This window comes from Bufo gargarizans, chromosome 2 (assembly GCF_014858855.1).
Source record: "Bufo gargarizans isolate SCDJY-AF-19 chromosome 2, ASM1485885v1, whole genome shotgun sequence".
NCBI classification, from domain to species: domain Eukaryota; kingdom Metazoa; phylum Chordata; class Amphibia; order Anura; family Bufonidae; genus Bufo; species Bufo gargarizans.
The window spans coordinates 346,807,685-346,822,122 of record NC_058081.1 but is presented as its reverse complement, the minus strand read 5'-3'; the positions used below and the strand labels follow the sequence as shown (position 1 = coordinate 346,822,122).

The 14,438-nt window shown below is 40.3% G+C and overlaps 1 protein-coding gene across 1 annotated transcript in view; it reads right to left on the bottom strand.

The window, feature by feature from the left end:
- Positions 1-10,873: 10,873 nt before the first annotated feature.
- Positions 10,874-14,438, bottom strand: part of TSPAN17 (tetraspanin 17) — an 80,746-nt gene continuing 77,181 nt past the window's right edge. Inside the window, exon 8 of the mRNA XM_044280696.1 lies at positions 10,874-13,105. Coding sequence (XP_044136631.1) covers positions 13,040-13,105 — 66 coding nt within the window. The 3' untranslated portion in view covers positions 10,874-13,039. The remainder of the gene's footprint in view (positions 13,106-14,438) is intronic.

Below are 14,438 nucleotides of genomic sequence, written 5' to 3'. Positions count from 1 at the left end.
AGAATTGTGTAACAGATTCCTCCAAGAAAGCTCATGCTGCAGTATGAAATGCAGTACAGTAGGCAGGCAGAATGTTATAGAGCAGGAGGAGCTGAGCAGATTGATATATAGTTGACTGGGATTCAGTTAAACTTGTAATTTATTTATATCTCTGCTCTTTCTGAGGTCAGTTGTACATGATGTCCATCTTATCAGCGATTGATAGGATTTCTTGTGTCTATACATACTATTGGTCAGTCACTAGCGGTCAGTCACTGATAAAGCCAATCTCTGTGTATAACTGAATAAAAAAAATAAAAAAAAGAGACAAATGTATAAATTACACATTTTATGAAATGTTTCCCCATAAACCTATATATCAATCTGCTCCGCTCCTCCTGCTCTATAATATGCTGTCTACAGCTTGCAATGCATTTCATCGAATAAGGTTCTCTTTAACAAGAAATTCAAGACACTTTTTTGCCAGAGAGTTTGAGGCACATTTTGTCACTGTGTTGGAGTTTATCTGAATAACTATTGTATGTCTTTTATGAGTCACATCTTTTTGCAGTTTATAACTTTAATTGGCTTGCAGTCTTGTTATTTCAGTTTTACATGTTTGTACAATCCTTTGAAGTGATGAAAAAAATTAGCAAGGTCTCATGGATATCGGAGTACACTTGAAATTAGTTACCAAAAACATGTGTTAACCACAGTTTAAAGAATAAGGGAAGTGCGATGTCGCATTGAGCATTGATACCATTACTGTTTGTCTGTGAAGTCCACAGGTAAGTCAGACCAGTATCACACATACAGATAAAGAACAAATTTAATTTAATTAAAAAATTATATTAAAAAGGTAAAATATTGCAGGCAGCATGTTTTGACCCAGTGCTGGAATATTCCTTAATACGAATAGTGACATGGGAAATTAAAAATAAAACCTCCAAAATGCAAGTATTAAGAATTTTTCACATAAGAACTTACACATTCCATTTGTGTCATCGGAAAAGGACATATTGGTCCCAGCTCAGCTCCTCCCCCTCCCTTCACAAGTCACAGAGTATGCCAACACATCACAAAATTCATGGGGCTTTCACATATAAATTTTGTGATCCTGTATTATCTATATATAGATTTACCTTTTGTTGGAATCCTGCTTGTGATAATGAGATGATTGCTGAAAAGTTAACTCTACTGATCAGGGAGTATCAGCCTATTATGAGGCTCAGTTTCCATAAAGGTGAATGGGCCATCTCTAGACTCAAGGTCCAAACGTAGATGATGTAAAGCAACTCTGAATGCTGTTAAAAAGAGGTTTTTCAGGAATTAAATATTGATGATGTATCCGCTGATCACCTTTTGGAAGGGACCAAGAAGCACAGCGAGCAATGCGGCCTCTTTCTTGGCCTGTGTGTCACGGTCACTCCCAGGCTAGGTGTTAGAAGGTCAGCGAGGCTGTCTGCACGTGATGTCATCTGACAGCCTCTTTTAATTTCACTCTGTTGTTGATGGTAATGACCACACCTCTTGTCAGGTGCAGCATAGTGGTCATTACTATTTAAGTCTGGCTACTCCCTTCACTCCTTGTGGTGTATAGCTTAATTTGCAAGTGGAGGATCTGGTGTGTGTTGTCTCCTCTGGTGTTCCTGCTCTTTCTTCTACGTCAGGAGTTAAGTGTCTCATTCCCTTGTATTTGTTTTGTCTTGCTTCCCCTGCCTTCTGGTATCAGGTCTGAGTCAAGACCCCTGTTCCTTCTGGTTAACCCCTTAAGGACATAGGACGTACCGGTACGCCCTATTTCCCGAGTCCTTAAGGACCAAGGACGTACCGGTACGTCCTGACTTTAAAATCGGCATTCCGGCGCCGCAGGGGTTAATTTGAACAGGATGCCAGCTGAAATCATTCAGCCGGCATCCTGTTAAAACGCCAGGGGGGGTCATGTGACCCCCCCGTGTCGGCGATCGCAGCAAACCGCAGGTCAATTCAGACCTGCGGTTTGCTGCGCTATTTGCAGTTTCTGATCCCCGCGGTCCCTGACCGCGGGGATCAGAAACTTTAGAGTGTCTAAAATCAATATAGTACACCCCCCCCTGCACCCCTGCATGATTTGATGGCAGCGGGTGGTGCAGGGGGGGTGTCGCAGGCGGTGGGGGCGTTGCGGGAGGCGGGCGGTGCGGCAGGCGGGATCGCGATCCCCCGCCCGCCTCCCATTGAATAATCGTTGGTGTACAGTGGGTATACCAGGGTGCCAGCACATTGCTGGCACCCTGGTATAAACGGCTGACATCGTTGATGCGATGTCAGCCGTTTAACCCTTTCCATACAGCGGTCCGTACGGACCGCTGTATGGAAAAGGTTAACAGTAAAAGGGAGCTCCCTCCCTCTCCGATCGGGGGGCTGCTGTGCCTTTGCAGCCCCCCGATGGGAGAGGGAGAGAGCCCCCAGACAGCCCCCCAGAGCCCCGTCCTTACCCTTCCCCGTCTGCGCAGTTCTGACCATAACTGAGCAGACGGGGAAGGTTCCCATGACAACAGGACGCCTGCTCAGGCGTCCTGCTGTCCATGGTGCTGAACAGATCTATGCTGAAAGTTCAGTGTAAGTAAAATACAGTACAGATACCTATATAGGTTCTGTACTGTATTTTACAGACATCAGACCCACTGGATCTTCAAGAACCAAGTGGGTCTGGGTCAAAAAAATAAATAAGTGAAAAAAGTTAAGATAAAAAAAAACATTTATCACTGAATAAAAATTCAAAAAAATAAAATAAACTACACATATTAGGTATCGCCGCGTCCGTAACGACCTGATCTATAAAACGGTCATGTTACTTTCCCCGCACAGTGAACGCCATAAAAATAAAAAAATAAAAACTATGAGAAAATTGAAATTTTGCCCACCTTACTTCCCAAAAAAGGTAATAAAAGTGATCAAAAAAGTCGCATGTACGCCAAAATAGTACCAATCAAACCGTCATCTCATCCCGCAAAAAATTAGACCCTACTCAAGATAATCGCCCAAAAACTGAAAAAACTATGGCTCTTAGACTATGGAAACACTAAAACATCATTTTTTTTGTTTCAAAAATAAAATCATTGTGTAAAACCTACATAAATAAAAATAAAGTATACATATTAGGTATTGCCGCGTCCGTATCGACCGGCTCTATATAAATATCACATGACCTAACCCCTCAGGTGACCACCATAAAAAATAATAAATTGTGCAAAAAAAGCAATTTTTTGCCATCTTACGTCACAAAAAGTGTAATAGCAAGCGATCAAAAAGTCATATGCACCCCAAAATAGTGCCAATCAAACTGTCATCTCATCCCGCAAAAAATTAGACCCTACTCAAGATAATCGCCCAAAAACTGAAAAAACTATGGCTCTCAGACTATGGAGACACTAAACAATTTTTTGGTTTTAAAAATGAAGTTATTGTATAAAACTTACATAAATAAAAAAAATTGTATACATATTAGGTATCGCTGCGTCCGTGACAACCTGCTCTATAAAATTACCACGTGATCTAACCTGTCAGATGAATGTTGTAAATAACAAAAAAAAAACGTGCCAAAAAAGCTATTTCTTGTTACCTTGCCGCACAAAAAGTGTAATATAGAGCAACCAAAAATCATATCTACCCTGAACTAGTACCAACAATACTGCCACCCTATTCCGTACTTTCTAAAATGGGGTCACTTTTTTGGAGTTTCTACTCTAGGGGTGCATCAGGGGGCTTCAAATGGGACATGGTGTCAAAAAACCAGTCCAGCAAAATCTGCCTTCCAAAAACCGTATGGCATTCCTTTCCTTCTGCGCCCTGCCGTGTGCCCATACAGCGGTCTACAGCCACAAATGAGGTGTTTCTGTAAACTACAGAATCAGGGCCATAAATAATGAGTTTTGTTTGGCTGTTAACCCTTGCTTTGTAACTGGAAAAAAAATATTAAAATGGAAAATCTGCCAAAAAAGTGAAATTTTGAAATTGTATCTCTATTTTCCATTAAATCTTGTGCAACACCTAAAGGGTTAACAAAGTTTGTAAAATCAGTTTTGAATACCTTGAGGGGTGTAGTTTCTTAGATGGGGTCACTTTTATGGAGTTTCTACTCTAGGGGTGCATCAGGGGGCTTCAAATGGGACATGGTGTCAAAAAAACTGTCCAGCAAAATCTGGCTTCCAAAAACCATACAGCGTACCTTTCACTCTACGCCCCGCTGTGTGGCCGTACAGTAGTTTACGGCCACATATGGGGTGTTTCTGTAAACGGCAGAGTCAGGGCAATAAAGATACAGTCTTGTTTGGCTGTTAACCCTTGCTTTGTTAGTGGAAAAAATGGGTTAAAATTGAAAATTAGGCAAAAAAATGAAATTCTCAAATTTCATCCCCATTTGCCAATAACTCTTGTGCAACACCTAAAGGGTTAACGAAGTTTGTAAAATCAGTTTTGAATACCTTGAGGGGTGTAGTTTCTTAGATGGGGTCACTTTTATGGAGTTTCTACTCTAGGGGTGCATCAGGGGGCTTCAAATGGGACATGGTGTCAAAAAAACTGTCCAGCAAAATCTGGCTTCCAAAAACCATCCGGCGCACCTTTCACTCTACGCCCCGCTGTGTGGCCGTACAGTAGTTTACGGCCACATATGGGGTGTTTCTGTAAACGGCAGAGTCAGGGCAATAAAGATACAGTCTTGTTTGGCTGTTAACCCTTGCTTTGTTAGTGGAAAAAATGGGTTAAAATTGAAAATTAGGCAAAAAAATGAAATTCTCAAATTTCATCCCCATTTGCCAATAACTCTTGTGCAACACCTAAAGGGTTAACGAAGTTTGTAAAATCAGTTTTGAATACCTTGAGGGGTGTAGTTTCTTAGATGGGGTCACTTTTATGGAGTTTCTACTCTAGGGGTGCATCAGGGGGCTTCAAATGGGACATGGTGTCAAAAAAACTGTCCAGCAAAATCTGGCTTCCAAAAACCATCCGGCGCACCTTTCACTCTACGCCCCGCTGTGTGGCCGTACAGTAGTTTACGGCCACATATGGGGTGTTTCTGTAAACGGCAGAGTCAGGGCAATAAAGATACAGTCTTGTTTGGCTGTTAACCCTTGCTTTGTTAGTGGAAAAAATGGGTTAAAATTGAAAATTAGGCAAAAAAATGAAATTCTCAAATTTCATCCCCATTTGCCAATAACTCTTGAGCAACACCTAAAGGGTTAACAGAGTTTGTAAAATCAGTTTTGAATACCTTGAGGGGTGTAGTTTATAGAATGGGGTCATTTTTGGGCGGTTTCTATTATGTAAGCCTTGCAAAGTGACTTCAGAGCTGTAGTGGTCCCTAAAAATTGGGTTTTTGTAAATTTCTGAAAAATTTCAAGATTTGCTTCTAAACTTCTAAGCCTTGTAACATCCCCAAAAAATAAAATATCATTCCCAAAATAATTCAAACATGAAGTAGACATATGGGGAATGTTAAGTCATCACAATTTTTGGGGGTATTACTATGTATTACAGAAGTAGAGAAACTGAAACTTTGAAATTTGCTAATTTTTCCAAATTTTTGGTAAATTAGGTATTTTATTATGCAAAAAAATTAATTTTTTTGACTTTATTTTACCAGTGTCATGAAGTACAATATGTGACGAAAAAACAATCTCAGAATGGCCTGTATAAGTAAAAGCGTTTTAAAGTTATCAGCACTTAAAGTGACACTGGTCAGATTTGCAAAAAATGGCCTGGTCCTTAAGGTGAAAATGAGCCTGGTCCTTAAGGGGTTAAGGAACGGGTCGTCTTTGGGCCCTATCACTACCTCAGGGCATTACAGGGTAAGTCAGGCTTTAGGTTCCAGTGAATGAACAGTCCTACCACTGAGGTCCGTTCATTCGGTTAGCAGTCAGGGCTAGATTAGGATTCATTAGGTGGTGACCTTTTCCTCTCAGCTTCTAGGCCAGATACTTTTCCCCCTTCCTCTTGTGTTTGGTGTGGTGTTCCCTCCCACACCTCGTCGTGACACTATGGTGTTCATGCAGCTCAGCGCCATTCAGGCACAGGCTCCACAAAAAGGATAGTGCTGTGCAAAACGTCAATGCACTCATCCAATCTCTAAGGCTTTTTCCAACAGCTGATCGGTGGGGATGTGAGACAACCCAAGTATAGTCAACAATATTTATCTTCAAGAAGACCCCTTTAACAGAAGCTCAGGTAAAACTAGTGTCCAGATAATCATGCAAATTTTTTTTTTTTAAAGTACCATCAGAAAAGTAAAAACAGATTACAAAAATCTGTATGTTATAATTAAGAAATATATAGGCGATCCACTGATCCAAGCTAGCCACGAGTGCTAGATTTTTAGGCACTCTACAAGAAATGAGTCTTAGGCATAGGTCACTTTCACACGGTCAGCTTTTGCTCAGTATTTGTAAACCAAGACCAGGAGTGAAGCCTACAGAGAAAAAAGTGTAATGGAAATATTTGTGCCTCTTCTGGAACTAGGAACCACTCCTGATTTTGCCTTGCAAATACTGATAGTGTGAAAATGGCCGGAACAAAAAAAAATAATAATTGCAACAAGCCTAGCTTTCTTACTTTGGTGTTTGTACTGATCCAGCGTTACAGCATGTAATATAGCCAAGAGCTGTGTTCACAGATCTGCAGATTGAGATTTCCCAGTATTCCTTGCTGCCTCTTGAGCACTATATCACAAAGTGCCTCATTCACAAAGTGTTTTGGTTAATGATTCTGAGCCAAAACCAGGTGCAGCCCCAAACATAAAACAGGTCCATATATTTCCCTTATATCTCATCTCTGCGGAGGCTCCAATCCTGGTTTTGGCTCACAAATCACCGACGTCTGAATGAGGCTTTAGGCTGGTGTCACACACATGTTTTTGTGGCAGCCTTTGAGACAAAGCCAGTAGTAGGTTGGAAGGGAATGAAAAATTTAAAGAAAAGTCCTATACTTCTCCTGCTTGATCCACTTCTGGCTTCGGCTCAAAACTCTGTCACAAGAACCTGTGTGGGACACAAGCCTAATAGGAAGCTCAGCTAAGTTGTCAATGTCTTCAGTCTTCCAGTAGCCAACATTTACTAACGTGACTACACTTAGACCTAGTTGTCCAATACTCAAAACATTTTCATGCCACTTGGTGAATCTAGTTTCACAAAAAGATACAGCACCTAGCTCATAAATGGGGTGCAACTTAGCGGGAAAGTGAGAATGGTCAAAGTTGGAAAATCTTGGCACAATATCCTGTTGCAAAGTAAAGTAATAAGTGGTATAAATTTAAACAAGAGTGTCTAGCTGTGCTCCAAATTTATCATCCATCACCAGCCACTTTGATAAATTTGTTGGATCGTTAGCATGCCTGACATGCCAGACAGGATTAATAAACCTACCTCAGTGTTCCCTTTCATCATCCTTTGTAGCACCTAACACTGTACCAGTTACTCAAGATGATTATTGATGAAAAATCAGATACTTCCCTGGTGTGACAGCAGCTGGCAGACAACTTATGGTGCAAGACGATATTAAACCTTTCCACACCATGCCGTAAAATGTATGGCATGGCTCGTTCCTGCAACATACTGTACAGTTAAGGCATAGCAATGGTGGCAGCTATGAAACTTAGGCTACTTTCACACTAGTGTTTTTTGCGGATCCATTGTGGAGCTTCAAAAAATGCTTCCGTTACAATATTACAACCGCATGCATTTGTCATGAACGGATCATGTTGTATTATGTCTTCTATAGCCATGACGGATCCCAGCCATTTAACCCCTTAAATACCGTAGTCCATAGGGGTTTACAGAGGGAGGTGGTTCCCTTTCTCCAACATTTCCGCCAACCCACCCCGGGATATACAATCACTGGGTTCCAATAGTTATTACAGCCAGAGGCCTCCACAGAAGCCTGGTAGGTTGTCAGTTTAATACAATGCAGTAGATGACTACTGGAGTGTATTGTACTAGCGATCAGACCGCTTTATGTTTAAGTCACCAAGTAAGACTTGAAATTTTTTATTTATATTTTCTCCATTTATAATGGGTTAAAAAAAAAAAAAAAGGATCACATTACATATCCTGTCCGGGGAACAATGTGTAAAAAATAAATAAATAAATAAATAAATAAGCGACCATGATGGAATAGCTTTTTGTCAGCTCACTTCTCAAAAAAAAAAATGGCATCAAAAGCTACATGTACCCCAAAATGGTACCAATAATAATAAAAATAAAATAAAAAATACAACCTGTCCTGCAAAAAACAAGCCTGCCTCGACAGAAAAAAAAAGAAAAGAAAAAGTTATTAGTTATAGATAGAGATGAGCGAATTTCATATTTAGAAATTAGTTTGCGATTAGTTTACTGGTAAAAGCAGAATTGCGATGAATTGAGTTACCACGGACCATAACGCAATTCTATAAGGGAATGCCTTTAGAGGCATTCCGTTATAAATTCTGTCATAACAGAAGATTATAGGCTGCATAACGGATCTGTCCTGTTTCCGTTATGCAGGAGAGGACTTCCTTGCATAACGGAAACGGGGTGGATCTGTTTTGCAGCCCATAGACTTCTATTATGATGGAATGAATAACGGAATGCCTCTAAAGGCATTCCCTTATAGAATTGCGTTATGGTCCGTGGTAACGGAATCCATAACGCAATTCTGCTTTTACCAGTAAACAAATCGCGAACGAATTTCATAAGCAAAATTCGTTCATCTCTAGTCAGACATGGCGATGGAAACAAATGTCTTAATTAAAAAAAAGTTAGTTATTTTATAATGAAAATAAGTAAAGGAAAAAGAAAAAAAAAAAAATTATATATATATTTGGTATCGCCATAGTCTTATCACCCCACAGAATAAAGTTACATCATATACTGCATGTTGAACCCTGTAAAAAATAAACGTGGACAAAATTGCAATTTTTGCCCGCCTTACCTCCCCAAAAAAATAACTAAAAAGCAAAAAATATGCTAAATACTAAAAATATAAATAAAAAACAAGTCCCCAATATAACGTTGACAGAAAAATTATATTATGGATGTTAGTATATGGCTATACAAAATAAAAGTGATTTTAATAGAATAGTATTTGAAAAAAAAAAAAAGCATCCCCATAATTATATCCATCCACAGAATCCACACATATCATGATATATACCATATCATGGTGAATCAGATAAAAAATACTGACAATTGCAATTTTTGCCCACCTTACCTACCAAAAAAAAAAAATGAATAAAAATCTAAAAACAGCACTCTTTCCCTTCTTAGCCCTGCTGAGTTACCAAACATTTGGGTTATTTCCATATGCGAGAGAAAATTTTTATAACAAATTATGTTGTACTTTTTATTTTCCCTTTAACCTATGTAAGAATGAAAAATGTAGGGCTATAGCAATGTACTATTGGAAAAGAACTTTCATTTTCTCGGTCAGATGTTAATACATTCAATGAAACACCTGTGAGGTCAAAACCATCACTACATCCTTAGCGGATTTCCTTTGGGGTGGGAAGGGGTGTTAAACATGGTGTCCATACCCATTCCAGTTTCAAAAGCCAAGTGGAGCGCTTTCCTTTCTGTGCCCTGCTGTTTGCCCAAAAAGCAGGCTGCAACCACATATGAGGCATTGCCGTACTCAGGAGAAATTGTATAAAAGATTTTGGGTGCTTTTTCGCCTGTTAACCTTGTAAAAATTATAAATAAAACTAAATATTAACAGGTACTTTTTGATTTTCATGCCCCAATTTATATAAATTCTATAAAATAAAAAAAACACCTGTGGGGTCAAAATGCTCAGTTGCAGTTTCCAAAATTGGGCCTTCTGGGGGTGTTTATGTTTTATTATGGTGCCTAAAAACAGGGGACCCAAAATACACAAGATGCTCCTTTAATTCTGTGGTTGGTATATGAGTCAAGCATTCTAGGGCAAAATATGGGATATTTCTGGAAAGAAAAAAAAAAAAAAGCAGAATCAGTGTAATAAATGTGGAGTTTAATCTCCTGCTGTGTTCCAAAAAATGGATTCAATTTGAAAAAACCTGCAACAAAAATGTTGCATTAATTCCTGTAAAAACATACTAAATGTAATTTTGAATACTTTGAGGGGTGCAGTTTTTAAAATGTTACCCTCTTGCTGGCTTTCATAGGGTTGAGCCTGCTGACAGATGCCCTTCAAATTGTTTTTTTAATACATCGTTTCAAATTCAGTTATTCTTCAGCCAACTATAGTTTTCCTGAAGACCAGTGGATTAGCCTACTGTTTTCTAATCTCTTACGTAAAATGCCCACCCCATCAACACCAGTCTGCTTCTTTTGTCTTAGGTCTTGTTCACATCACAGGTTGTTCTTACATTCGATGTATGTAAGAAACAAAGAAATGAATGCCATTTTTGGCTCCTACATTACAGATGGGCATATGTTTTTAGACAGAATAGGAAAGGTAAAAACCCAGATTTATTACTGTAATTTACAACTTGAAGGTCAAGATGAGAACGGTTTAGGAGTTTCAAGCATAGGTTGCTGTGGACAGGGAGTCCTTTGTAAATGACCACTGATCACTCTGACCTTTTCCAGCAGGAGGTAACCGAAGAGGTGATGTTTGAGCATTTGTGCCATCACGTACGTTATATAGCCGTTCTCTGAATGACCTGTTAATGGCTCGCCTGTGAAGGTTGTAGTCTTGAATGATAAGAAAAGAATGACAATACTGCCAAATGACCACTGCAAACGGTATTTCGATTTTCCCAAACCAGACTGCTGCAGCAAATACCAGGAAGGTGTTTTCGCCACCAGTCAGTAAGGTTCAGTGCATGTTTTAACGCAGTGTGATAGCACCCTCTAGTGGCAGCAGCATGTTACAATTCTAAACTGGGAAGCAAACCAACCAGAAGACAAGTTCTGTAAAGTTTATTTTTCATAAACAATTTGTACAGTAACATTGCACCGTGAATTCCTGATTATCCTCTGAATTCCACTGCAGCAGTGTGAGGTGTGGACGGTAGGAGAGGCGACTTCTGCTCACTTCAACACTTGGAACACACATTCGGAAAACATTCACAATTTTAAGGGACACAAGATAAAAGAAAGAGAAAAAAAAAAAAAAAAAAGAAAGCAGCACTAAACCAGATATCAGCATCTAGAGAAGTAAAAGCAGTCACTGGCCTAACATTTTGGCTAGCTAGATCACACTATGGGGTAATAGAATAAAATAAAGCAGTGACTGCCGGGGAGAAATGTTCACCGTTCACATACTGTAGTGTGGCAAATCGGTGACTGCATATTTACTGGTAGAAAACCCATACAGATTTTCTAAGTTACATCCCGCCCCAAGGAACTTATGTTAATGTGTGAATTTAATCCATATGGCACCATTAACTCGACGGTGTCCATACTCGTCAGTAGATGAGCTGTGTAGGAGAGGTAGGTGACATGGCACTTTCCATCTGTTTCATTACAAGCTATGCAGTATTAAAGCTGCAGTGCATAGATATCAGGAAAACCACAGGTTAGGAATGTAGAATATCCACAGTTCAGATTTATGGTATACTTTAGAGTGATGGCTTTCTACTGGTTTGTCGCATCATATATAGTACCCATAATCTAATGATAATTACCCCGGGGAATGTGTGCGCCATCACATTCAAGGAACCTAACTAGAACTCTAAAAACATTTCCCTCTTCAAAGTAAATGTCCCCGAAAAAAGATAAAACGTGGAAATAAAATGGGGATTCTGGTCTCCAGTCTTCGTCGGACCATTTCCAGTTCAAATAAACACTAGCATTTTAAGGTTTGCTATTTGGAATGATGTTTTTACCATGTAGCCTACAGGAAGGAACCACATAGCTGTGCAGTAGATTTACCATCTCAGGGAGTTCAATGGACGCATGTGCTTTATGCCCAGACAGACGTATAAAAGAAATATAAAGCCTTGTTACAAAACACATAGACTAAAAATAAGACATTAGCAGGTTATTAAGGATGGCATGGGCAAGATATAAAACGGAAGGCCAGCAAAGGAGGATGCGGGACACAACCTAGCAGTCCTGGTCTTGAATGCGGTCGTCCAGTTTCGAGAATGCAGCAGGCTGTGGGCATTTTAATGAAAACTGATCCATTAAGACTTCAGTAAACAATCCATACATTAGCACACCATGGCATATAAACTGGGCAGGATAGCCGTAGTGTTCATGGCTGTCGTGTGGGCATATCGATCAGTGAAAATGCACATTCAAATGTCATGTACAATAAGGATTTTCTCTGTATTGGGGATGAGGCTGTAAAAAGAAATGGGTCGCCTTAAGCTGTAACAAGAGTGGCAACAAATACTCTCCCGTCAGTCTGCAGCGATAGCCACGCACGCTCTGCCGCAACTGGCCAATCTACTGTAGACCTCTTCCACGGAACTTCTTTCAATGTGCTTCTGAAACAGCTGGCATGTCCAATACTCTCATATGAAACACAGAAAATACCCCGCCTTTAAGAAATGACAAAAACAAAAGCAAAAATACCTTCTAGTAAAGGTTGCATGGGCAGCTGCAACGGCTCCAGTGTCTGACAATACAGGGAAAGGGGTGCTGGCACCACACACCACAATCATGTGCCAGAAAAGGTCCCTTTAGTTAGACCACATTGAGGCCTTCATCAGAAGTTGGTGTGTTGAGTCTTTTCATTTTGTTATATAGATATAGATATATATATACTATATTTATAAATATAAATCACTGTCACGCTGCCCTTTTCTTGTACATGCACTTATTTACACCATGGCTTCCAATGCCAGCCCCTCCATGCCCAGGGAGGGAAGGAAGCCCAGGCCGGAAGTAGGAATTTATGACACAGAATATGGCATCATCCCCCCAACTAGAATACAGCAGAAGGGAAAATAATAAGGGGTTGGACCACCTTCATCCCACCAACTTGCCACAAAACACTATTGAGAGAAAGGGGCAGTCCGATAAAAGTCCAGTGCCAAGTCTCTGTGATGTTACAGTGCAGTCCCATAAGGCAGGCTCCAGTGTCCGGAGTGGCCGGGCTGAGGAGAACACAGGGCAGTATGTCACCAGTTCGCCTTCACAGCTTTAATATCACTAACTAAATTCTGAGCCAGGCAGATTCCAAATATCTGGAAGGGAATAAAAAAAAAAAAAAGTTGTTTAATACAGAGGCTTTTATACTTACTTGGCAAACCACAATTAACAAATGTGATGATCCGTCTTACCAGATCTACATAGTTCTAGGAAAAAGTGCTACACAGTGCTAAACTTCCAAAGGTGGCCATATACTCTACATGACAAGAACAGCAGGATCGCCAGACCATCTAATGTGGTGGGTGTCACCCCCTCAATGAAATTTAAGTTAAACCGTTTCTGCGTTCAGGTTAAAAAAGTGTTTTTGCTCATGCATGCTAATGCATGGTTTGGAGCCCCTAGTAGCACCATCTGTCCCCTCCCTGTCCATAAAGCTCTCTTTCAGATGACAAGACCAGTCATTAGAATCCTGCTTTCGCCTGGCTCTGTAATCTCACTTCTGCGCAGTGCCACAACTTTGGTGCATGCGCAGTAAGTTTCTTCGCTCCTAAGCAGTACTGCACTTGGGCCAAAAATGTTAGGGATAGCACAGGCGTCAGCACGATTTAAACGCCTGGACCTTTCAATTACCTCAGGACAGGAGGAGATCTGTGGACACAGAAAAGAACAGATGGACTTTTTCTACTGGAAGCAGCAACGGATTAACACAACAGGTACCACTATGAATAGTCTAATATGCAAAAACAGATTGCCTAAATGGGGTTAAACACAGGCAAGGGATGTTTTATGGACCTTATTGCATTACCCTTCACCCACACAACCCCAGGTATCAGGGTTATCATACACCTAAAGCCATAAGCACATGTTGCATATAACAAGTAGATTTTCACATGAGCGCGTTTTTCCGCGCGGGTGCAATGTGTGACGTGAACACATAGCACCCGCACTGAATCCTGAGCCATTCATTTCAATAGGTCTGTGTACATGAACAATTTGTTTCACGCTTCAGTTCTGCGTTGCGTGAAAAATGCAGTTTTCACGCAGCCCTGGCCCCATAGAAGTGAATAGGCCTTCAGTGAAAAACGCATTGCATCCGGAAGCAAGTGCGGATTTAATGCGTTTTTCCCTGATAGTTGCTAGATGTTGTTTGTAAACCTTCAGTTTTTTATCACGCGCGTGAAAAACGCATCAAAACGCATTGCACTCAAGCGGAAAAAACTGCACAACTGAACACAATCGCAGACAAAACTGAATAAAACTTGCTTGCAAATTGGTGCGAGTTTCCCTGAACGCATCCGAACCTAATCAGTCACGCTTGTGTGAAAGAGGCCTTATGCTACAAGCATATTGCGAGTCTAATTTGCTTTTGCAGCTACTACCTGACACCGAGTACTGCTGCTTATGTTACTTGTAACATGAATATCCAAG